The sequence below is a fragment of the Physella acuta genome, unplaced genomic scaffold (assembly GCF_028476545.2).
Source record: "Physella acuta isolate Inbredline_101_S28 unplaced genomic scaffold, ASM2847654v3 ptg001272l, whole genome shotgun sequence".
Classification (NCBI taxonomy): Eukaryota; Metazoa; Mollusca; class Gastropoda; family Physidae; genus Physella; species Physella acuta.
This window is the reverse complement of record NW_026732787.1, coordinates 206,225-233,932: the sequence shown is the minus strand read 5'-3', so window position 1 is coordinate 233,932 and position 27,708 is coordinate 206,225. Positions and strand designations below refer to the sequence as shown.

The window sequence follows — 27,708 nt, the reverse complement described above, 5'->3', positions numbered from 1 at the left end:
TATATATATATATATATATATATATATATATATATAGCCTATATATATAGCCTATATATATATATATATATATATATATATATATATATATATATATATATATATATATATATATATATATATATATATATATATATATATAGCTGCTAATACTCTCAAATGTCCCCCGCATCAACCTAGATGTAGGTACACAACGGAAAGAAAAGACATGCCGATGTCATTTAGACCTGATATTTTACTGTGACCTGATGACGCATGAGCCCTTATCCAGATAGACAATTACAAAACAGATGGTCTAAAGATTATCTTTTGTTCGAATTGATTGGGTTTAGTTTTACCAAGTACTACTTCTCGAAATAAAATAAAAAGATGTTTCCGTTAATGTTGTAAGGTAATCCACTTCTTCTTTACACATTGACGCAATTATCTCTCAACGTTTTAACATTCAATTAATCCTTTAACGGCGTGGTCGAGTCGGTAAAAGTCATGGTTGCTAAACCGAAAAGTCTCGAGTTCGAACCCTCGAGCAGATGGTGATCGTTATCTGGGAACAGCCACTCTTCAAAAAGAAACAGCTCCAAAATCAACCAACTGCTGCCTTGTAGTTTGTTCTTGGTTAAACAAAGGCTATGGAAGCAAATCCAAAAACAATAGAGGGCTGAAATCGGAGTCAATGGCCTCAATGACACATATTCCGTTGACACGTATACTTAATCGTGTTAGAGGAAATACCTTCTAACACATGTTTATCTTTAACCCATCGACCTAGGTTTAATTTTACATCATCTTCTGGAAAATGATCTTGCTAAATTAAACACCAATCTACTCTGACCTTATTTAACCAGCTGTTTCCATATAACCTTTATATGTATTCATGCGCTGTGGCCAGAGATCAAAATGTCCTACAAGGCTTTACCTCAAGGACATGCTGGAGACATTAAGAGATCTACTGGCTGCCGCACTCATTATCACTACTCGTTTTTTTTAACCATGCACAGAGCAGTTAGAAAGTGATTCCTTACTTATATAGGATTTTTATTACACATTGTGCGTACTCTATATTTTTTTGAGTAACTTTGCATTTACCCTAGGTGTAGGGTATGGGGGTTTTCAAATAATTGACTTTTGTGGACGAGTGTGGTGGGGGGGGGGGCGTCATAAATGGATGACCCGTAAGAATAAGATAATATTCGATAATGTTTATGGTTAAAGATAAAAGTAAGGGTAAGTGTAGTTGTAAATTAAATAAAAAGAAAACGAATGTCATCGCTTTCTAACACGAGATCTAGTTTCAAAAACATTATTTACACAACCAATTATAAGACACACTTAACAAATGTATGTCATCACGCCATAGTAAAATTAAAATCTACAAAGTATAGTTACCAAAAATATTGTTTTTGAGCAAGCTATCAACATATAGGAAGAATGATAATACTCTTGGTCATTTTTGTCCAGATAATTCCCCCCAAATTAACTTGTAATATTACAGGTAATCGCCTTAAGCAATTACGACCACACCAAAACCGTAATTGGATATTATCACCTATGGTCTACCTATTGATTCTAGATTTGACATTATATTACATTAAACCTAACCTTAACCACAAAGTAATATAATGGCTCGATTAAATCTAGGTTTAAGTTAAGTGATAAACTAGGCCTGCAATGATTGCCAAACTATGTTTTTCCGACTCAGGGAGGTCTAAAACGTCGAGATATGCAAAAATCTCGATTTTTTGTTTTCACTATTACAATTTTTTCTCTATTGGCCTACTTCGTATACGAGAAATTAAAAAGTCGAGATTTTAACAAATCTCGACGTTTTACAACTCCTGAATCGGAGAGTCATAGTTTTGTAATTTTGTCCGTATGTCTCAGTGCGTGTGCGTATTTGTGTATATATGTGTGGATGTGTGTGTGTGTGTGTGTCTGTGAACACTATAGCTTGACTACTGCTACAGCTAGGTTGATGAAATTATTTTTAATCTTTTTTTTTTATTTGATCCAAATGTTTTCTTTGTTTATTTTTATATGTAGACAAAGAACTTGAGAAATTAGAAGTTTAAAATTTCTGATGCAGTAGCGTACGTTTTAATAAATAAAATTGATAGATAAAAGGTTTCCATATTTTACACTTTAATTAGATTTTTTCCAGCTAATAACGGTGCTCTAGCTGGCACCTTACAAAACGGCAATTTTTTTTTCATCTGAAAATGATCAACCTAATTCAAGAACATTAAAAAATGTATACTTATCAAAGGCCGCGGTTCAGCAAGGTCAATTTCCGGTCACTTTAAAGTTCATTATTGAAATGACTCTAATTATTCTGTCTAAATGAGAGTGAACAGCAAAATTTGTCAAGAATAATTTCCCTGGAATTTACCTCCAGTACCCGATCTAAAAGGTGTTAACAATAAACAAACATCCCCCAACTTTACTTTTATAGATATGGATAAATATTATTTTATTAAATCGATTATTACAAGAATTAAAATATACTTTTAAATACAGCTTATACATGTCAACATCATGCATATGTGGTCACACGAGCAAAATTTACCTGTCTGTGATAACATACCATGTCTTAAAACCATGTCTTAAAATACAGTTTTCTAAATTAAAGATTAATCAACTCTAACAAAATATATTTAATCATTAAAGCATCTGTCGTCTGGTGATCTCATTCTGTCAATCTGACAACGTGGCTAACACAAGTTATAGGAGACTGTGGCAAACACACAATCTCCAAACGAGCTGACTGAACACACCATGTTTTTTACAGGTCTGCTAGTTGTTGCACTTGTCATCACACTACAATCTCTATACACTGGCGCTGAGCACTGGAACGGTGAGTCATTGTTTCTTTTACATATATATATATATATATATATATATATATATATATATATATATATATATATATATATATACGAGCTGACCAGCGACGTAGTATGCGCCACCATCTAGTTGTTTTATTTTCAGCAATTGATAATTTTTTAATTCAACACTACCACCTCCCGCCCTCCCCCTTCCCGTACAGTGAATGGTGCCATTTACATTTACAGACAAAGAAAAGATCATTCATAAATTGTTACCTTCTCTTCGTTTCAAATCGTTTTCAATTTATCTGCCCCTAATAGCGGTCACTAACCCTGCTCTTCGATTGTAAACATTCGGGGTGAACCACAGCTCAACGGACATGTGGGGTTGAGGGTGCTGGCTAAGCTGCGTGGTGTTTTCAAATGTCTCTACGAAGAGAATTATATATATATATATAACATAATAACATGAAGTATAATTCAACAATCGAGGTAAACATAGGTACCTAATTAGTGTAAGAAAAACCCTTGGTGCTAAGCAAAGAGAGGCTGGCGCATAGAGGGGAAGTGTACGAAGTAATGGCTTTTTTACAAGCTTTTATTTAACTCACTTCCTCGTCAGTCGTCAGTCGTAAGTCTGTCAAGACCGAAACGCAGGAGTGAAAATTCGGAAACTTCTACTTGACCGATACGATTCACACTTGGCCGGTGGGTCAAGACATCAGGACAATACAATCTGAAACTAAATTTGACTTAATTGGATGCCTAATTAATTTTTTATGAATTAATAAAAATTTGGACCGAATTAGTAGGCATGTCTAGCCAACCACACCACACGCGTCATCACCTTCATTCAATAGCTGCGCCATCACGTTCAATGGCTGCGTTCAAAAACCATTGCGCGCCTACTGAACGTGATGATCAGAACGTGATGTTCAGTAGGCGCGCAATGGTTTTTAGTCATGTAACTCTATTGTAAATAAAACATGTAAAATACTGAAAAAAAAATTCATAAAAAACGTTTTAATAACAAGCTTTTATGTAATGATGCATTAAAAAGTAGAAAATAAATTATACACTACTATTTAAATTACTATAAAGAAAAGCGTGGGTCTCTTCTCAAATATTAGTAAAGGTATCCAATAGGTATTAATGTACTAAAGTGACCCACGCTTTTCTTTATAGTAATTTAAATAGTAGTGTATAATTTATTTTCTACTTTTTAGTGCATCATTACATAAAAGCTTGTTATTAAAACGTTTTTTATGAATTTTTTTTAAGAAATAAACATTATTCTCCACATTTTTAAAAATAGTATTGTTAATTTTTAACCCCAAAACTAGGGGTTTACGATGCACCACGTTGTCCAATACGAATGTGTCTGACTGGGCCTCCGGTAAGTTTTTTTTTGTATTTTGTTTCTTTGCCTTTTATCAAAATAAGTTATTAAAATAAATACAGTTTCTGTTCATAGTAGCTTTTTTTAAATTAGAATCAGCACTATATTTATGGTATATCATAATACATAAAGATATAGAATATATAATTGTAAGAGTATTAACAATTTTAAAGTTTAAAGCCTAATCAAAGATACCAAAAGCGATTGCAATTTTTTTTAAAAATAGTAATACCCGTTCAAAATATAGTAAAAAAATTAACACTATTGAGATCTACAAGACGGCATACTTATTCTAAATACTTCAACACATTCCGTATTTCTACACACACACACACACACACACACACACACACACACACACACACGCACGCACGCACGCACACACATATATATATATAAATATATATAAATATATATATATATATATATATATATATATATATATATATATATATATATATATATATATATATATAGATGTATATATATATATGTATATATATATATATATATATATATATATATATATATATATATATATATATATATATATATATATATATATATATATATATATATATTATATATATATATATATATATATATATATTTATATTTATATTTATATATATATATATATATATATATATATATATATATATATATATATATATATATATATATATTTATATATATATATATATATATATATATATATATATATATATATATATATATATATATATAAGCATTATTTAAAAGTATATTTTAATTCTTGCCATAATAAAAATGTAGAAAAATGAACTTAGTCAGTGTTCTACATTGGATGATACGCTTTTCGTGTGTTAAACGTTCTTTGATGTTAACACAATCACGCTTCTTCATTTATAAATAAGTTTTGTAAAAAGGCCATGTGCGCAATTCTCTCTCTCTCTCTCTCTCTCTCTCTCTCTCTCTCTCTCTCTCTCCCTCTGTCCGCAATATATTTTCACAGGCTATCATATTAGTATCTTCAGCGATATATGGAGAACTTGATACGGACTTTTGTTGAAAATAATATGGAATATGTTTTAAATGTATAAAAAATGTTTTATTTAAAGAAGAAAATTTAAAAAAAATAAAGGCATATTTGAATGTAGAAAAACTGTTTTAATTATACAACCAGAAAAGTGTTTATAGTTGCGATAAGAACGCGATTAACAATGCCGGCACTAATATTTACTCTATGGAAAGTACACAAAACTAACTGCGTCATCTTCCGATTCTACAATATAAAGAAATGAACTCAAATTTGATTTAGATCTACTTACGCTATGAAAAATACCGATTACGTCTGAGCATGGGTCTGACCACACTATTCATTTATATTCTGAGGTCACAAAAATAGGTAAACTCTGCTTTGCCTGCCCATTGTCTCCCCAACTCAGACATATTTTTGTTTATTAAAACTCCGATTTCTACTGAGCATGGGTGAGACCACATTATCTTTTCATATGCTGACGTCACAGGTAAACTCTACACCTACCCAACTCTACTCCACCTGCCCAATGTCCCGCCAAGTCTCAGACAAAATATTTTTATCGTTTAGAAAAAAACCTATTCGGCCGAGCATGGCTCTAGCCACACTATACCTTCATACGCTGAGAACCCAGAAATAAAGTCATTGTTCTGAATTTTTATAATTACTGAGGTTCATCTACCAATAAATATATCAATATATTAATTAACGTCTTTAAATTAATTTGTCATTAACATTTTTGGTAAAAAAAAAACACTGTTCCTGTTCTCTACCTAAATACTATTTTACAGCTCTATACATAATCCAGATTCTCTCCTGTTGCCAAACAGACAAACAAAACAAAAAAACAAACAAAAAAAATTAAATATTCAATAATGTAAACAAAGTTGAGTTTTAGTACTATATAGATAAACTAGTTTTCTCAATGAACTTGACATTTGTACATTATTTAGGTCTAATCGCTGAGAATATCGAGCAGAACATAATAAAAGTAAACAAAACGTGGATTGTTTTATTTTTTATATTAGATAAACTCTAAAATATAGAAAATTATGTATTGCGTCTTTCTAAACTAATTTCATTAATTTAAAAAAAAATCATGCAGGGTCAAAACAAAATATACAAAAAATAACCTGATCGAGCCATCAACTTATTAATCCCGGTCTTTTTGCCTGCCGTGTATTTGAATGGGAAGAAATCTAGCAGTGATTGGACGGTTAAAAAAACACTCCTTGAAAACTTGCCCACCATATCAGAAATTATCACTCATATCATCGTATACGCTTAAAAACCATACGCGTTTTTTCACAAATAATTTTCTAGGCTATCACTTAAATTTGATACATAAAATTGGTATCATATTAAAGGGAAATAAAAGTAATTTTAAATTTTTAACGTCATCTTAATTAACAATTAAGATTAAAATCGTAGACGACACCCTAGTATTATGCTAAGTATTATTTTCCGTAACATACATTTTTTTAAAGATTATAACACCAATGTCCATTTTTTAAAGCCAGTTTGTGAGAAATTAAAAATGAAGCCTTGCTATGCAGATCGGGAAGTTATGACAATGTTTGGGAAAAACTTCTTATGCGATACCAAAACAGACGGAGGTGGTTGGATTCTTATGCAGGTATATGTTATGGATATATTTTAATATATCAGACACCCCTTTATATTTTAGTGACCAATGCTTTTATTAAAGAATGCAAGTTTTTATAAAATTGTCTTTTTTTCAGGTCACTTAAAATGTATTGTTTATTTTTTTATTAAAATTCTAAAAATAAAAATCTTCCAGCGTCGAATTCGCCCTGGTGTAAATTTTAAGGAAAACTGGCAAACATACAAAGAAGGATTTGGCACGTTAAGTGGTGACTTCTGGATTGGACTGGATTTTATCTACTTGCTAATGACGGTGGGTAAAAACGGATCTGTTTCTTAATTACATTTTATCGATATTAAGTGTTAAGCAGTTTCATACTCCCAAATAGGTTAACCGTATTTTCGTGCATTTCAATCGCTATTGTTTCATTACACTCAATACTGATATTTGTTTGGATAAATGACGTTTTTGAATAAACAAATTCAATTTTTATGCGTATGTCTTTAGACTAGCCTATTGCTGGAAGCGTAAAATAAATCCGAAAAATGATTCTATAACACTACGTTGGCGCTTAATGTCCACACCCAAAAGCTTTTTAAACGTCTTTTTCATTTTTTAAATCGAATTTGTGAAAAATAAATTTTAAATATTGTTTTTTTTGCTTTGTTATATAAATACTTTTATTAATCTCACAACTTATGATGTGTATGGTGTACCTTACTATCATATACTCTTTACAGCAACACATAAATGCACATAATAACAGCCAGTTCTACACAATTGACAGGTCTGACGGATATAATTGCGCAGCACATTACGAAGCAGGCTGGTGGTTTAACCGATGCTACACCGCATATTTAAATGGTGTATGGGTTGAGACAAGCAGATATGAAGGCATTCACTGGGATGCACTAGGTAAAGAAGTCCACACTTTACAGTCCGTGGAGATGAAACTTCGAAAGAAGAATTATTAGTGCGGCTGTTAAGTCAAAGGTGTACCATCTACCAACCAGAGTTTCTTTCAGACATATATCTTTAAGGGTGGGGCACTTGAAGCTTTTAAGGGAGGGCCGACGATACATTTGGTGGAGGTGTGGGGGATAGACATCGGTTAAAGTATAAAGAAATTCCCTGTATAAACGTGATATTTTTTTTTAAAATTCATCATGATGGGGGTGTAGACATTCTTCAGAAGGAGGGAATGAAAAATTAATTGGTAATGCTTCCACCCCCTTGAAGAGATGCGTGAAAGATACTCTGCTACCACCTTTAAAAATGTGTTGCATATATGAATCAAATTAGTCTTAATTCATTAGAATTCTTATTTCATATGTTAAAAGATTTCAAGATTCGGACTTAGGCTACCGTCAAAAATTGTCATGTTACTGTTATCTAAAATTATTGTATTGAAAATAATTATTTTGCATCTTGTAAGTGAAAACATTAAAACTAAGTCAACTTAAATCCTATTCACAATTATTTTAAACATGTCAATAGCAGTTAAGTTCCAAGAATAAAAAAAAAGTAAATAGCCTTGTTTTATTTTTCATTAAACGTGTGTTTGTCTATTTGCGAATATACAATAAATATTTTAAATAAGTCCCTCATGACATATACTATGTAATGACAATTAATTAAGCCAATAAATCAATCTGCTCAGCTATTTAGCTGTGTAAGCTGCCAACGTCCACACATTTTTGGTATTCATAAAATCCACTTTACAATTTAAAACTTTTCACATTCTATTCTATGATCGTGCAATTCATTGAAATACTTAGTAACCTTATATATATAAAATCCCACGTCTGTCATCTATTTTCCGAGGCTATGAGATGAGTATCTTTAACAATACATGGTGAACCAAGAGATACGGGCTTTTGTTGAAAATAATGCTTGATTTATTAAATGTATAAACTAAATGGACAATGTATTTAGTAGTGTAGGAAACCCATTTTGACGAAGATCAGGATTTTGGTTAATTTTTGTTGCGTATATCCCGTAAAGAAAGATAAGCAAATCTGATTAAAAACAATGTTATTCTTGATTTGTAGTATTTTGTTTCAGTTACAACATTAAATTATACCTAACATGAATATCTACTTATTTAGTTGAAATCACTTAAATGAGCGATGAAACAAATCGCTCATGATCTGTGAATTGCGTACTACTCTAGTAGTCTACGTAGGAAGTCATAAAACTAAAGGTATAGTTTATTTAGCAGGACGTAGAACTTTATGTGTATCTTATGTGTTAGGGAGTAAAATTATACTTGTAACGAGTGTAGCATAAATCTGCGATTATTAGCAGACAGCCACATACAGATCTGTGTAGGAATCAATGCATTGCTAAAAGCCTGCTTTTATATGTATCCTTATTGAAATAAGTGTATCTGGCCGTCTGGTTTAGACGCAGTCGATTGTTTGGTCACGTGACGACCTAGACCTAAACTCTATTGTCCTGGCTCTGAACTCGTCATTTCCAGATTTGTAAGAGTGCCAGCTGCAGTAATATTACAAAAATACAAGATATTAATAAACATCGTCTTAACATTTGATCGCATTGAATCCTGGACAATATAAACTTTGGCTTAAGGAAGATCCATTAATTTTTGTTTTTTCTACTGCTTCGTTTTTAATTTTAACGTTCGAAGATATTTCATACACAACGATTAAGTATTGCGTTTTTAATTGTTTTGTACCATTTAGGCCTGTGACTCAAATATCAGCCTGCTTTTCTTTCTGGAAGTGCTTCCATAGCCTTTGTCCTTCACGAACAATCTGCAAAGATGCAGTTGCTCGAATTTAGAGTTGTCTCTCATGTCATCAGCTTTTTTTTAGAAACACAAATACGTACACAAACTCAAGAAAACACCAATACAAACAAACTGTTTGACAGCAGATATACAGACATTTAAAAGAACAGATACTTAAGCATAAAATACACACTAATACGAAAACGTACGAACATAAATAAACATACATACTAACAAACACAACATAGACGCTTACATGACACACACACATAAACATACTAACACAAAGACACACACAATCACGCACAGATATAAACACATAATCTAAACCGGCTAAATGTATTGATGCATTGTGTTAAAAAATAATTTAATAGATGGTAAAAACGGCTTGTAAATTGCCAATTCCTTCGTACAGGAGTTCAAAATCATTGTGAAGAATGTCATTTTCTTGGTGGTGATTGTCAGTATATTGGTGGAGTAAGGCTATACTCTTGGTGGAGATGGCCAATACCTTGGTGGAGATGGCCATTACCTTGGTGGAATAGGCATATTTCATGATGGCGATGGTCAATATCTTGGTTGAGATGGTGAATATCTTGGTAGATATGGCCCACATCTTGGTTGAGATGGTGAATATCTTGGTAGACATGGCCAATATCTTGGTTGAGATAGCCAATATCTTGGTAGCCATGGCCAATATTTTGGTTGAGATGGCCAATATCTTGGTGGGGATGGCCAATTCTTAATGGGAGTATTCCTATATTTTGGTGAAAATCGCACAATCTCGGGGTAGTAAACCTATATTGTATTAAAGATGGTCAATATCTTGGTAGAGATGGCCAATATCTTGGTGGAGAAGGTCAATATCGTGGTAGAGATGGCCAATATCTTGGTGGAGATGGTAAATAAATTGGTGGATATGACCTATATCCTGGTGGATATGGATAAATTACAGAACCATTTGTTCTGAACCGCGAGAATAATGCTGACATTGATCGAAGTTATCCAACTCAAATTGATTAGACTAATAGTCAATCTAAGACCTGAACATATTATAATCTTGATTTAATGTTGTTAGTGATAATTGAAAGCCTTGTGCTTCAAGCTGCAAGAAATCGCCTTATTGAATTCTGGATAAATTAGTATGTTAACAATACGAAGCACATGTTCAATTTTACAACTTAGGGGATTAGATTTTGCAAGCTGGTGTATTTTAGTTAAGAGATTCGTGATTAGTTGGGCTCTTCAAGTCCTTTTACATTGAAATTGTAAAATTATTTTTAAGATTACTTTACATACAATCTGTGAGTATCAGGTTGAAATGATTTTACCTTGGTTTCTACATTTTTTTCAAAAGCTATTCTTGCATTATTAGTTAGAAGAAATGTTGTAATGCAAAAGAAACTGATTGAATGTAAAAAAAAGTAAAAAAATATATGAATATCGCTTTAAACTGAATGATGTGGCTGACAACGTAATGTAATTTTTGCACTACCATAAAGTGACTGCGAAGTTAAAATACTTTACTAACTAAATTTTCGCGTTTTAGAAAACTTTTAATAAATTGTGATAGAAATTGATTAAAATACTCGATGTAGACAGATTTTAGACAAGTTTTTGGAAAAATATCAATGTTTTAAGAAAAACTCAACTGACTATTTAAGGGGATTTGTAGGCTGAGGTGTGAAGTCATTTTTGGAGCGGGAAGGCTTTTTGTGACGATGTGTGGCAGTGGGGAGGAAGGGGGAGGTAAAAAGTGTTTAAAAAGCTTGACGTCATTTGTGGTTGACAAATGAAAGGAAACCTATAATTTTGATGTAATACTTTTATATACGATTTCGTTAATTAAAAAATAAACGAAGTTACCGCGGTCTCAGACAAACATGCTGACAGAAACCATTGTAAAACTGTGTTTTTCAGATTCAGTGAGGTGTAAAACGTCGAGATTTATCAAAATCACGATAGCAATGTTTTGCACGCTCACAATAGTTCACCTGTACGCTGTACACGAAAAAGTAAAAATGAATGCTTGTGGATGGGTCAATGAGATTAAGCAGAACATCTGTTACTTGTTCAGGTGATATACGATATGATATGAACATGCATGGGACAGAGTGGCCTAGCTTTAGAGAACTGGACTGCTAACCCGTAAATCTCGATTTCGAATCCGGGTTTAAGTCAGTAGACCGCCCCAGAGTCCACCCAACTGATGGATACCTAACTCACGTTATGGAAATTAAAGGCGGCTTGCCATTGAGTCAAACACATACCTTCAAATGCCGAGATCAAGAAACATGAACACTACTTCATCTGCACATTAGGATATTAAAGACTAATAAATGACCACACTATCCCTTCATATGCCGAGGTCACAGAAACACGTTAACTCTACTTCACCTGCCCCGTAAACCGTCAGGTTTGAAAGGTAACTTTACTAACTTATAAATAACCAGGACATACTAGCAAACACTGCCGTACTTACACGTACGCAAAACACATATGTATATGTTGTAATACACTCAATGAAATAAAAAAGCAAAGGACACATGTGTGTGGTGCATTTATGGGCATTGTATCTATATTCATAAAAAGCTAATCTCATGGCGTACGTACGTATTGTTGTCATTATTGATTGTTCGGTATAGAAATCTAAACACGATCATCGATTCGTTTCATTTTCGCCATACCTGATTTTACCAAAATGATGGTCATCGCGCACTTTCTGCTTAAATTGTTTTTAATTTTTCAAATATTTGTATAAGGCGACCTCGTTATCTCCATTGTTAGGTCTTTGTAATTTAAATATTTTGCACTGTGGTTCATCGCCTGTGTCCTAAATGAACACGTACCCGAATGCAACAAATGCCCGAATGGACACTTGCCCAAATGAGACAAATGACTGGCATTCTGGCAAGTGGCTTACGGGAAAATGCCCGGCTCCCTGTCAACACACTTTGCGAATTAGCATCTATTTTTAGATAATACAATTAGAAATTGAGATCGAGCATCTAATAATAGAGCATTACTAACTCTAACATATTGCATCAGACATACTGATATTTAAACACGTCAAATTATTTTTTTAAGTGTTAAATAATAAATCCTGTTCATTTTTGTCACTTTAGTGAATGACGCAATGTGCATCATGGTTAACAGGATGCTATTTGGCACAATGGCGCCTGTTAGTTTTAAGGAACCAGGGGTCGTACGCCGCACTTATGCGGTAGTGTAATCGGGGGGGAGGGGGGAGAGGGGCTCCTGAGAGTGGGCCTCGAAGTCTCTGACACATGGGCGGTCACCGAAGTGTCACCGAAGTGTGTTCTACAATATTATTTCGGTGAGAGATGTACACTCAAGGTTTTCATGCGGTAGTGTAGGTAAACACGTGTCCTGATATTTATGATCCAAGCGCAGGCCTTGTTTACATTTAAATAACTGATTTTTAGAAAAGAAGGTCACGCGTCTAAGAACATATGATTGGTAACGCGTTGGTGAAATCCTTCTAATATATTTCGTCAAACTTTCTTCTATCCCCGCGGCTAAGCGCGGGGGACTGGTACGCTATATATATATATATATATATATATATATATATATATATATATATATATATATATATATATACAAATAGAAACGTGCCATGCCTTGAAGTATTTACAATAATTATACCGTCGTTTTGATCTCAATAGTGTTAATATTATGATTTTGTTTTTGTTTTATGCATGGTGCGCTTTTTTATTATTGCCAAGTTTCTCTTAACACTAAAAAATCTCATTTGCTGACATGGACTGTTGAATTATACTCCATGTAATCAGATAATAAAAATGTACCCATATATAAGCAAACATAATTGTACAGATGATTTATATTTGTTACAGAAACAATGACTCACCGTTCCAGTGCTCAGCGCCAGTGTATAGAGACTGTACTGTGATGACAAGTGCAACAGCTAGCAGACCTGTAAAAAATATATTGTGTTCAGTCAGCTCGTTTCAAAAAGCTGTGTTTACCACAGGCTTTTATAACTTGTGTAAGCAACGTTGACCGATGGTAATATTAAACACTGAGAAAGATGCTTCAAAAAATTGAATATCTTTTGTTTAAATTGATTAAGTTTTAATTCAAAAAATTGTATTTCTAGAGATGGTGTCAATATAATTGTAGGTCAAAGAATAAAGGTAATGTGGCCAGCGTGCAAACAAAAAAAATATAATGTGGACATGTATATATTTCATTACAGAATAGATTTTAATTATTGCCATAATTGATATAGAGAACTTTGCTTTATGAAACATAAACATTGTTTAGGGAAATTCAGTACAGGTTGTTACAAGGATGAGTCGAAAATTGAACAGGTTCACACATTTACTATATTCAATATATATATATATATATATATATATATATATATATATATATATATATATATATATATATATATATATATATATATATATAGCCTATATATATAGCCTATATATTTATATATATATATATATATATATATATATATATATATATATATATATATATATACATACATATATATATATATATATATATATATATATATATATATATATATATATATATATATAAGCTGCTAATACTCTCATATGTCCCCCGCGTCAAACTAGATGTAGGTACACAACGGAAAGAAAAGACATGCCGATGTCATTTAGACCTGATATTTTACAGTGACCTGATGACGCATGAGCCCATATCCAGATAGACAATTACAAAACAGATGGTCTAAAGATTATCTTTTGTTCGAATTGATTGGGTTTAGTTTTACCAAATACTACTTCTCGAAATAAAGTAAAAAGATGTTTCCGTTAATGTTGTAAGGTAATCCACTTCTTCTTTACACATTGACGCAATTATCTCTCAACGTTTTAACATTCAATTAATCCTTTAACGGCGTGGTCGAGTCGGTAAAAGTCATGGTTGCTAAACCGAAAAGTCTCGAGTTCGAACCCTCGAGCAGATGGTGATCGTTATCTGGGAACAGCCACTCTTCAAAAAGAAACAGCTCCAAAATCAACCAACTGCTGCCTTGTAGTTTGTTCTTGGTTGGACAAAGGCTATGGAAGCAAATCCAAAAACAATAGAGGGCTGAAATCGGAGTCAATGGCCTCAATGACACATATTCCGTTGACACGTATACTTAATCGTGTTAGAGGAAATACCTTCTAACACATGTTTATCTTTAACCCATCGACCTAGGTTTAATTTTACATCATCTTCTGGAAAAAGATCTTGCTAAATTAAACACCAATCTACTCTGACCTTATTTAACCAGCTGTTTCCATATAACCTTTATATGTATTCATGTGCTGTGGCCTGAGATCAAAATGTCCTACAAGGCTTTACCTCAAGGACATGCTGGAGACATTAAGAGATCTACTGACTGCCGCACTCATTATCACTACTCGTTTTTTTAACCATGCACAGAGCAGTTAGAAAGTGATTCCTTACTTATATAGGCTTTTTATTACACATTGTGCGTACTCTATATTTTTTTGAGTAACTTTGCATTTACCCTAGGTGTAGGGTATGGGGGTTTTCAAATAATTGACTTTTGTGGACGAGTGTGGTGGGGGGGGGGCGTCATAAATGGATGACCCTTAAGAATAAGATAATATTCGATAATGTTTATGGTTAAAGATAAAAGTAAGGGTAAGTGTAGTTGTAAATTAAATAAAAAGAAAACGAATGTCATCGCTTTCTAACACGAGATCTAGTTTCAAAAACATTATTTACACAACCAATTATAAGACACACTTAACAAATGTATGTCATCACGCCATAGTAAAATTAAAATCTACAAAGTATAGTTACCAAAAATATTGTTTTTGAGCAAGCTATCAACATATAGGAAGAATGATAATACTCTTGGTCATTTTTGTCCAGATAATTCCCCCCAAATTAACTTGTAATATTACAGGTAATCGCCTTAAGCAATTACGACCACACCAAAACCGTAATTGGATATTATCACCTAAGGTCTACCTATTGATTCTAGATTTTACATTATATTACATTAAACCTAACCTTAACCACAAAGTAATATAATGGCTCGATTAAATCTAGGTTTAAGTTAAGTGATAAACTAGGCCTGCAATGATTGCCAAACTATGTTTTTCCGACTCAGGGAGGTCTAAAACGTCGAGATTTTTTGTTTTCACTATTACAATTTTTTCTCTATTGGCCTACTTCGTATACGAGAAATTAAAAAGTCGAGATTTTAACAAATCTCGACGTTTTACTACTCCTGAATCGGAGAGTCATAGTTTTGTAATTTTGTCCGTATGTCTCAGTGCGTGTGCGTATTTGTGTATATATGTGTGGATGTGTGTGTGTGTGTGTGTCTGTGAACACTATAGCTTGACTACTGCTACAGCTAGGTTGATGAAATTATTTTTAATCTTTTTTTTATTTGATCCAAATGTTTTCTTTGTTTATTTTTATATGTAGACAAAGAACTTGAGAAATTAGAAGTTTAAAATTTCTGATGCAGTAACGTACGTTTTAATAAATAAAATTGATAGATAAAAGGTTTCCATATTTTACACTTTAATTAGATTTTTTCCAGCTAATAACGGTGCTCTAGCTGGCACCTTACAAAACGGCAATTTTTTTTCATCTGAAAATGATCAACCTAATTCAAGAACATTAAAAAATGTATACTTATCAAAGGCCGCGGTTCAGCAAGGTCAATTTCCGGTCACTTTAAAGTTCATTATTGAAATGACTCTAATTATTCTGTCAAAATGAGAGTGAACAGCAACATTTCTCAAGAATAATTTCCCTGGAATTTACCTCCAGTACCCTATCTATTTGTGTTAACAATAAACAAACATCCCCCAACTTCACTTTTATAGATATGGATAAATATTATTTTATTAAATCGATTATTACAAGAATTAAAATATACTTTTAAATACAGCTTATACATGTCAACATCATGCATATGTGGTCACACGAGCAAAATTTACCTGTCTGTGATAACATACCATGTCTTAAAACCATGTCTTAAAATACAGTTTTCTAAATTAAAGATTAATCAACTCTAACAAAATATATTTAATCATTAAAGCATCTGTCGTCTGGTGATCTCATTCTGTCAATCTGACAACGTGGCTAACACAAGTTATAGGAGACTGTGGCAAACACACCATCTCCAAACGAGCTGACTGAACACAACATGTTTTTTACAGGTCTGCTAGTTGTTGCACTTGTCATCACACTACAATCTCTATACACTGGCGCTGAGCACTGGAACGGTGAGTCATTGTTTCTTTTACATATATATATATATATATATTTATATATATATATATATATATGTATATATATATATATATATATATATATATGTATATATATATATATATATATATATATATATATATATATATATATATATATATATATATATATATATATATATATATATATACGAGCTGACCCGCGACGTAGTATGCGCCACCATCTAGTTGTTTTATTTTCAGCAATTCATAATTTTTTAATTCAACACGACCACCTCCCGCCCTCCCCCTTCCCGTACAGTGAATGGTGCCATTTACATTTACAGACAAAGAAAAGATCAATCATAAATTGTTACCTTCTCTTCGTTTCAAATCGTTTTCAATTTATCTGTCCCTAATAGCCGTCACTAACACTGCTCTTCAATTGTAAACATTCGGGGTGAACCACAGCTCAAATGACATGTGGGGATGAGGGTGATGGCTAAGCATCGTGGTGTTTTCTAATGTCTCTACGAAGAGAATTATATATATATATAACATAATAACATGAAGTATAATTCAACAATCGAGGTAAACATAGGTACCTAATTAGTGTAAGAAAAACCCTTGGTGCTAAGCAAAGAGAGGCTGGCGCATAGAGGGGAAGTGTACGAAGTAATGGCTTTTTTACAAGCTTTTATTTAACTCACTTCCTCGTCAGTCGTCAGTCGTAAGTCTGTCAAGACCGAAACGCAGGAGTGAAAATTCGGAAACTTCTACTTGACCGATACGATTCACACTTGGCCGATGGGTCAAGACATCAGGACAATACAATCTGAAACTAAATTTGACTTAATTGGATGCCTAATTAATTTTTTATGAATTAATAAAAATTTGGACCGAATTAGTAGGCATGTCTAGCCAACCACACCACACGCGTCATCACCTTTATTCAATAGCTGCGCCATCACGTTCAATGGCTGCGTTCAAAAACCATTGCGCGCCTACTGAACGTGATGATCAGAACGTGATGTTCAGTAGGCGCGCAATGGTTTTTAGTCATGTAACTCTATTGTAAATAAAACATGTAAAATACTGAAAAAAAAATTCATAAAAAACGTTTTAATAACAACCTTTTATGTAATGATGCATTAAAACATAGAAAATAAATTATACACTACTATTTAAATTACTATAAAGAAAAGCGTGGGTCTCTTCTCAAATATTAGTAAAGGTATCCAATAGGTATTAATGTACTAAAGTGACCCACGCTTTTCTTTATAGTAATTTAAATAGTAGTGTATAATTTATTTTCTACTTTTTAGTGCATCATTACATAAAAGCTTGTTATTAAAACGTTTTTATGAATTTTTTTTAAGAAATAAACATTATTCTCCACATTTTTTAAAATAGTATTGTTATTTTTTAACCCCAAAACTAGGGGTTTACGATGCACCACGTTGTCCAATACGAATGTGTCTGACTGGGCCTCCGGTAAGTTTTTTTTGTATTTTGTTTCTTGGCCTTTTATCGAAATAAGTTATTAAAATAAATACAGTTTCTGTTCATAGTAGCTTTTTTTTTATTAGAATCAGCACTATATTTATTGTATATCATAATACATAAAGATATAGAATATATAATTGTAAGAGTATTAACAATTTTAAAGTTTAAAGCCTAATCAAAGATACCAAAAGCGATTGCAATTTTTTTTAAAAATAGTAATACCCGTTCAAAATATAGTAAAAAAATTAATTCTATTGAGATCTACAAGACGGCATACTTATTCTAAATACTTCAACACATTCCGTATTTCTACACACACACACACACACACACACGCACGCACGCACACACACACACATATATATATATATATATATATATATATATATATATATATATATATATATATATATATATATATATATATATATATATATATATATATATATTTATATATGTATATATATATATTAGCATTATTTAAAAGTATATTTTAATTCTTGCCATAATAAAAATGTAGAAAAATGAGCTTAGTCAGTGTTCTACATTGGATGATACGCTTTTCGTGTGTTAAACGTTCTATGATGTTAACACAATCACGCTTCTTCATTTATAAATAAGTTTTGTAAAAAGGCCATGTGCGAAATTCTCTCTCTCTCTCTCTCTCTCTCTCTCTCTCTCTCTCTCTCTCTCTCCCTCTGTCCGCAATATATTTTACAGGCTATCATATTAGTATCTTCAGCGATATATGGAGAATTTGATACGGACTTTTGTTGAAAATAATATGGAATATGTTTTAAATGTATAAAAATGTTTTATTTAAAAAAGAAAATTTAAAAAAAATAAAGGCATATTTGAATGTAGAAAAACTGTTTTAATTATACAACCAGAAAAGTGTTTATAGTTGTGATAAGAACGCGATTAACAATGCCGGCACTAATATTTACTCTATGTGTAAGCCCTGCTAGGGGGGATACCTTAAAATCTATCTACCCTTCCCTAGGCTTATCTATTACTACTGTCCGGTCAGTGCAAGCCCGGCTAAACCCAGGCTGGTTAATAACCTAACCTTAGTCTAAATTAAAAACAAAAAAAAAACTTTAACAATTTAATAAAATTTATTTAACAAAATAATAAATATGGAACCAAAAGTTATTATAAAAAACCAGAATCTAGATCTAGACAAAACACTCAAGACATACAAAACAAACAGAACTCAACGAAACAAAACACCCAATTTCGGACCACCGTCCTAGAAAGAGGAAAAATAAGAAAAATCAATTTCTTTACAAAGAAAAGTTATATACAAAGCAGTAAGCTGACACAATTGTCAGCCTAAACAAGAGGCTCTCATAAATGAAAGTAAAATCTACAATAATCCATGAGTAAACCCAGGCCATCGTGCTACCACGTGGTCTGGATAAAACGAACCTTGAAACTTCTCAAAGTCAAGACTAAATAGATCTAGTATATAGTCACTTTGTATACAAAATAAGCAAACAAAAATATGGAAAACATAATAAAACACTATAAAAATAACCCTACGTTACCATACACCACATAAACGTGACACAGAAACTCTTCAACACACAGGCCTCGACATTCCAGCAGAATGTCCCTCCATGTCGACACACCACATTCACGAACAAAGAAACCAATACTACGAACAAAGAAACCAATGCTACGCACAAGAAAATAGTCCCTAATACAATAATCAGTAACTTACATTCAGGATATAAAGCAAAGTGGAGCCACACTCCAAAACAAAGTTTGCATAAATAATAACATCAAAATATAAGCAAGACACAATAACCAGGCTATAAATCATTTTAAAATAAAAATCATATCAGCGCCATAATAGCGGACTACTTAACTAAAAACCACAACAATCCTCAAAGGAACATAAAAAGCGACATTCGCCTTCTTAGTTACAAATAATTATAATAACAGATAAACACACTCCAGCCGCTCACATATGGAAAGTACACAAAACTAACTGCGTCATCTTCCGATTCTACAATATAAAGAAATGAACTCAAATTTGATTTAGATCTACTTACGCTATGAAAAATACCGATTACGTCTGAGCATGGGTCTGACCACACTATTCATTTATATTCTGAGGTCACAAAAATAGGTAAACTCTGCTTTACCTGCCCATTGTCTCCCCAACTCAGACATATTTTTGTTTATTAAAACTCCGATTTCTACTGAGCATGGGTGAGACCACATTATCATTTCATATGCTGACGTCACAGGTAAACTCTACACCTACCCAACTCTACTCCACCTGCCCAATGTCCCGCCAAGTCTCAGACAAAATATTTTTATCGTTTAGAAAAAACCTATTCGGCCGAGCATGGCTCTAGCCACACTATACCTTCATACGCTGAGAACCCAGAAATAAAGTCATTGTTCTGAATTTTTATAATTACTGAGGTTCATCTACCAATAAATATATCAGTATATTAATTAACGTCTTTAAATTAATTTGTCATTAACATTTTTGGTAAAAATAAAACACTGTTCCTGTTCTCTACCTAAATACTATTTTACAGCTCTATACATAATGCAGATTCTCTCCTGTTGCCAAACAGACAAACAAAACAAAAAAAAAACAAAAAAATTAAATATTCAATAATGTAAACAAAGTTGAGTTTTAGTACTATATAGATAAACTAGTTTTCTCAATGAACTTGACATTTGTACATTATTTTGGTCTAATCGCTGAGAATATCGAGCAGAACATAATAAAAGTAAACAAAACGTGGATTGTTTTATTTTTTATATTAGATAAACTCTAAAATATAGAAAATTATGTATTGCGTCTTTCTAAACTAATTTCATTAATTTAAAAAAAAATCATGCAGGGTCAAAACAAAATATACAAAAAATAACCTGATCGAGCCATCAACTTATTAATCCCGGTCTTTTTGCCTGCCGTGTATTTGAATGGGAAGAAATCTAGCAGTGATTGGACGGTTAAAAAAACACTCCTTGAAAACTTGCCCACCATATCAGAAATTATCACTCATATCATCGTATACGCTTAAAAACCATACGCGTTTTTTCACAAATAATTTTCTAGGCTACCACTTAAATTTGATACATAAAATTGGTATCATATTAAAGGGAAATAAAAGTAATTTTAAATTTTTAACGTCATCTTAATTAACAATTAAGATTAAAATCGTAGACGACACCCTAGTATTATGCTAAGTATTATTTTCCGTAACATACATTTTTTTAAAGATTATAACACCAATGTCCATTTTTTAAAGCCAGTTTGTGAGAAATTAAAAATGAAGCCTTGCTATGCAGATCGGGAAGTTATGACAATGTTTGGGAAAAACTTCTTATGCGATACCAAAACAGACGGAGGTGGTTGGATTCTTATGCAGGTATATGTTATGGATATATTTTAATATATCAGACACCCCTTTATATTTTAGTGACCAATGCTTTTATTAAAGAATGCAAGTTTTTATAAAATTGTCTTTTTTTCAGGTCACTTAAAATGTATTGTTTATTTTTTTATTAAAATTCTAAAAATAAAAATCTTCCAGCGTCGAATTCGCCCTGGTGTAAATTTTAAGGAAAACTGGCAAACATACAAAGAAGGATTTGGCACGTTAAGTGGTGACTTCTGGATTGGACTGGATTTTATCTACTTGCTAATGACGGTGGGTAAAAACGGATCTGTTTTTTAATTACATTTTATCGATATTAAGTGTTAAGCAGTTTCATACTCCCAAATAGGTTAACCGTATTTTCGTGCATTTCGATCGCTATTGTTTCATTACACTCAATACTGATATTTTTTTGGATAAATGACGTTTTTGAATAAACAAATTCAATTTTTATGCGTATGTCTTTAGACTAGCCTATTGCTGGAAGCGTAAAATAAATCCGAAAAATGATTCTATAACACTACGTTGGCGCTTAATGTCCACACCCAAAAGCTTTTTAAACGTCTTTTTCATTTTTTAAATCGAATTTGTGAAAAATAAATTTTAAATATTGTTTTTTTTGCTTTGTTATATAAATACTTTTATTAATCTCACAACTTATGATGTGTATGGTGTACCTTACTATCATATACTGTTTACAGCAACACAATTATGAGCTGAGAATTGATATGATGTATCAAAACAGATCCTACTACGCTAAATACGGCACCTTCAGGATTGCAAATGAAGCCGACCGCTTCCGTCTTACTATTTCTGATTACTCTGGAACCGCTGGCAATTCATTAAATGCACATAATAACAGCCAGTTCTACACAATTGACAGGTCTGACGGATATAATTGCGCAGCACATTACGAAGCAGGCTGGTGGTTTAACCGATGCTACAGCGCATATTTAAATGGTGTATGGGTTGAGACAAGCAGATATGAAGGCATTCACTGGGATGCACTAGGTAAAGAAGTCCACACTTTACAGTCCGTGGAGATGAAACTTCGAAAGAAGAATTATTAGTGCGGCTGTTAAGTCAAAGTTGTACCATCTACCAACCAGAGTTTCTTTCAGACATATATCTTTAAGGGTGGGGCACTTGAAGCTTTTAAGGGAGGGCGGACGATACATTTGGTGGAGGTGTGGGGGATAGACATCGGTTAAAGTATAAAGAAATTCCCTGTATAAACGTGATATTTTTTTTTAAAATTCATCATGATGGGGGTGTAGACATTCTTCAGAAGGAGGGAATGAAAAATTAATTGGTAATGCTTCCACCCCCTTGAAGAGATGCATGAAAGAAACTCTGCTACTACCTTTAAAAATGTGTTGCATATATGAATCAAATTAGTCTTAATTCATTAGAATTTTTATTTCATATGTTTAAGGTTTCAAGATTCGGACATAGACTACCGTCAAAAATGGTCATGTTATTGTTATCTAAAATTATTGTATTGAAAATAATTATGCATCTTGTATTTTGAAACATTAAAACTAAGTCAACTTAAATCCTGTTCACAATTGTTTTAAACATGTCAATAGCAGTTAAGATCCTAGATTAAAAAAAAAGTAAATAGCCTTGTTTTATGTTCCTTTAAAATGTGTGTTTGTCGTTTTGCGAATATACAATAAATATTTGTAATAAGTCCTTCATGACACATACTATGTAATGAAAATGAAGCCAATAAATCAATCTGCTCAGCTATTTAGCTGTGTAAGCTGCCAACGTCCAAACATTTTTGATATTCATAAAATCCACTTTACAATTTAAAACTTTTCACATTCTATTCTATGGTCGTGCATTTCATTGAAATACGTAGTAACCTTATATATAAAATCCCACGTCTGTCATCTATTTTCCGAGGCTATGAGATGAGTATCTTTAACAATACATGGTGAACCAAGAGATAGCCTACGGGCCTTTGTTGAAAATAATGCTAGATTTATTAAATGTATAAACTAAATGGACAATGTAAGAAACCCATTTTGACGAAGATCAGGATTTTGGTAAATTTCTGTTGCGTATATCCCGTAAAGAAAGATAAGCAAATCTGATTAAAAGCAATTTTATTCTTGATTTGTAGTATTTTGTTTCAGTTACAACATTAAATTATACCTAACATGATTATTTACTTATTTAGTTGAAATCACTAAGATGAGCGATTAAAAAAATCGCTCATGATCTGTGAATTGAGTACTACTCTTGTAGTCTACGTAGGAGGGTATAAAACTAGACGTATAGTTTATTTAGCATGACGTAGAACTTTATGTGTAGCTTATGTGTTAGGGAGTTAAATTATATGTGTATCGAGTGTAGCATAAATCTGCGATGATTAGCAGACAGCCATATACATATCTGTGTAGGAATCAATGCATTACTAAGAGCCTGCTTTTATATGTATCCTTATTGAAATAAGGTTAGTGTATCTGGCCACCTGGTTTGGACGTAGTCGATTGTTTGGTCACGTGACGACCTAGACCTAAGCTCTATAGTCCTGGCTCTGAACTCGTCATTTCCGGGTTTGTAAGAGTGCCAGCTGTAGTACAAACATACAAGATATTAATAAACATCGTCTTAACATTTGATAGCCTTAAATCCTGGACAATATAAACTTTGGCTTAAGGAAGAACCATGAATGTTTGTTTCTTCTAGTGCTTCGTTTTTAATTGTAACTAGACTACCCGTCATCTGTTGGATAACTGTGGGTTTCGGGGGTCATCCATAAAAAAACATCACGTCTGACACTCAGAGGCGTAGCGACCCTTCCCGGTGCCCGGGGACAAACTTTTCGATTTGAACCCCCACCGCCCCTCCCGGCAAGATTTCGATATGCACCCCCCTCAAACTTTCGATGTGCACCACCCCCCCTCCCCCTCCAGATTTCGATTTGCACCCCTCCCTCAAACTTTCAATTTGCACCCCTCTCAACCTTTCAATTTATTTTTCCAACCCATTTTGGCGCCCCCTAAGGACGGCGCCCCGCCCCCACCCCCCTCGCTACGCTACTGCAGTGTCAGTTATCGTCACAAAAAACAGACACCACATTCAAACATATGTTTTTTATCTTTAAAAAACACCGAAAACAACGATTTCGGACTATCCCTTCATATACTGACGTCACAGCTGACTTACTCAACCCTACTTCACCTGCCCAGTGTCCCGCCAAGTCTCAGACAACATGTTTTTATCGTTTAAGAAAACGATTCCAGACGAGCATGTCTCTGACCACACTATCCCTTCATATGCTAAGGACAAACAAACAGGTGAACTCTACTTCACCTGCCCTGTGCCCCGCGAGGTCCTGAAAGTCAACCTTATCATTCACATGTAGGCCTTGGGAAAAATAATTGAAAACATTGTTGTACAAAGTAAAATAATTCTTTTTACTATTACTAAAGTCATTGTTTTAAACTTTTATAATAATGTTGTTAATTTACCCATGAATATATCAATACATTAATTAACGGCTTTAAATTAGTTTGTAATTAACAGTGTTTTTAAGAAGAAACAATATTTACCACCCAAAATACTATTTTACAGCTCTACACATAATGAAGATTCTCCCCAATAACAAATCAGAAAAACATACAAACAAAAAAAGAGTTATCAAACATCACTATTCAGCCAAAGTTAAGCCATTGTTCTAAAACTTTAAAACAAATGTGGTTAATCTACCTATGAATAAATCAATAAATTAATTAACTTCTTTAAATAAATGTTTGATTTACAGTCTGTTTGCAATAAAAAAAATATTCTCTACCTACATACTATTTTACAGCTCTCCAGATAGAGTAGATCTATTCACAATACTCGATCAGACAAACAAACAAACAAACAAACAAATAGATATTCAAACATGTAAACAAACTTAAGTTTTAGTAGTTTATAGATAGATGTTCGAAGATATTTCATAAACAACGATTCAGTATTTCGTGTGTTAATTGTTAAGTGCCATGTAGGCCTGTGACTCCGATGTCAGCCTGCTTTTCTTTCTGGAAGTGCTTCCATAGCTTTTGTCCATCTAAGAACAATCTGCAAAACATCAGCTATTGGGACTTTTTGTTAAGCAACCATGAGCTTCATAGACCCAACACCGTTCTGCCCCTAATCCGTTATAGAGGTTTACAAAAATTAATTAGATAAATCTATAGGAATTTTGTAAAAAAAGAAGTTCGCAGAACATTTATCTTGCTGGAGAGTTTTCGTTCGTAGACGTCTAAAAACATTAATGATCAAATTTTAACCACGTTGTGTTAATATCGTATCGATCGAACAAGGAAAGGAGCTTTTTATTCAATGTTAGAAACACAAATACGTACACAAACACAATAAAACACACATACAAGCTCACATATAGTTTGACAGCAGATAAACAAGCATACACACAATTAAAAGAGCAGATACTTAAGCATAAAATACACACTAATACGAAAACGTACGCACATAAATAAACATACATACTAACAAACATAACATAGACGCATTACATGACACACACCCATAAAAATACTAACAACGCGAAGACCCACACAATCACGCACACAGATATAAATACATAATCTAAACCGGCTAAATGTATTGATGCATTGTGTTAAAAAATAATTTAATAGATGGTAAAAACGGCTTGTAAATTGCCAATTCTTTCGCACAGGAGTTCAAAATCATTGTAAAGATTGTCATTTTCTTGGTGGTGATTGTCAGTATATCGGTGGAGTAAGACTAGAGTCTTGGTGGAGATGGCCAATAACTTGGTGGAGATGACCATTTCCTTGTTAGAATAGGCATATTTCTTAATAGCGATGGTCAATATCTTGGTGGAGATGGCCAATATCTTGGTTGAGATGGCCAATATCTTGGTTGAGATGGCCAATATTTTGGTGGGGATGGCCAATATCTTGGTTGAGATGGCCAATGTCTTGGTTGAGATGGCCAATATCTTGGTTGAGATGGCCAATATCTTGGTTGAGATGGCCAATATTTTGGTGGGGATGGCCAATATCTTGGTTGAGATGGCCAATATCTTGGTTGAGATGGCCAATATTTTGGTTGAGATGGCCAATATCTTGGTTGAGATGGCCAATATTTTGGTGTGGAGATGGCCAATATCTTGGTTGAGATGGCCAATATCTCAGTGGAGATGGCCAATATCTTGGTGGAGATGGCCAATATCATGGTAGAGATGGCCAATATCTTGGTGGATATGGTCAATATCTTAGTAGAGATTACCAATATCTTGGTGGAGATGGCGAATAAATTGGTGGATGTGACCTATATCTTGGTGGATATGGATAAATTACAGCCCTATTTTCTGCTGAACCGCGAGAATAATGCTCACATTGATCGAATTTATTCAACCCAAATTGATTAGACTAATAGTCACTCTAATACCTGAACATATTATAATCTTGATTTAATGTTGTTAGTGATAATTGAAAGCCTTGTGCTTCAAGCTGCAAGAAATCGCCTTATTGAATTCTGGATAAATTAGTAGCACATGTTCAATTTTACAACTTAAGTGATTAGATTTTGCAAGCTGGTGTATTTTAATTAAGAGATTCGAGAAGAGTTGGGCTCTTTAAATCGTTTTTACATGGACTTTGTAAAAGTAACTTTGAGATTACTTTATACACTAGCTGCTTGTCATAATCTTACTTTTGTTTCAGGCTTTTATTTAACTTGATTTCTCGGGTCTGTCTATCTAGACCGAAACGGATGAGCGAAATTGCGAGCACTTCTAACTGACCAATGTCTCTGAAATTCGTCAAGGCTCGATGAAAGTGCAATCGGCCATAAAATTTGACTTAATTGGATGACTAATTAATTGTTTATGAATTAATTAAATTTTCTTAAATGTGTAGGTTACTACAATTCCGCACTATTATACGCGCATTATCAGG

The 27,708-nt window shown here is 32.9% G+C and overlaps 2 protein-coding genes across 3 annotated transcripts; both read left to right on the top strand.

Annotated features, from left to right (window-relative positions):
- The first annotated feature begins 2,781 nt into the window (after positions 1–2,781).
- LOC131957858 (angiopoietin-related protein 2-like) lies at positions 2,782–7,819 on the top strand. Its single transcript, XM_059322660.1, has 5 exons — positions 2,782–2,851; positions 4,166–4,218; positions 6,756–6,875; positions 7,041–7,157; positions 7,586–7,819. Exons 2-5 carry the CDS (start codon positions 4,198–4,200, stop codon positions 7,817–7,819), a joined length of 492 nt encoding a protein of 163 aa, XP_059178643.1. The 5' UTR covers positions 2,782–2,851; positions 4,166–4,197.
- An 8,925-nt stretch (positions 7,820–16,744) lies between these two features.
- On the top strand, positions 16,745–23,339 carry LOC131957859 (angiopoietin-related protein 1-like). 2 transcript variants are annotated; one of them, XM_059322663.1, is made up of 6 exons: positions 16,745–16,883; positions 18,289–18,341; positions 21,635–21,754; positions 21,920–22,036; positions 22,465–22,774; positions 23,199–23,339. In XM_059322663.1, the coding sequence occupies exons 1-6, from the start codon at positions 16,805–16,807 to the stop codon at positions 23,216–23,218; spliced, it is 699 nt and encodes a 232-aa protein (XP_059178646.1). In that variant the 5' UTR covers positions 16,745–16,804; the 3' UTR covers positions 23,219–23,339. The 2 variants fall into 2 exon arrangements, with proteins under 2 accessions (XP_059178646.1, XP_059178644.1); XM_059322661.1 differs by lacking the exon at positions 23,199–23,339 and having other exon boundaries at positions 22,465–22,962.
- The last annotated feature ends 4,369 nt before the right edge of the window (positions 23,340–27,708 follow it).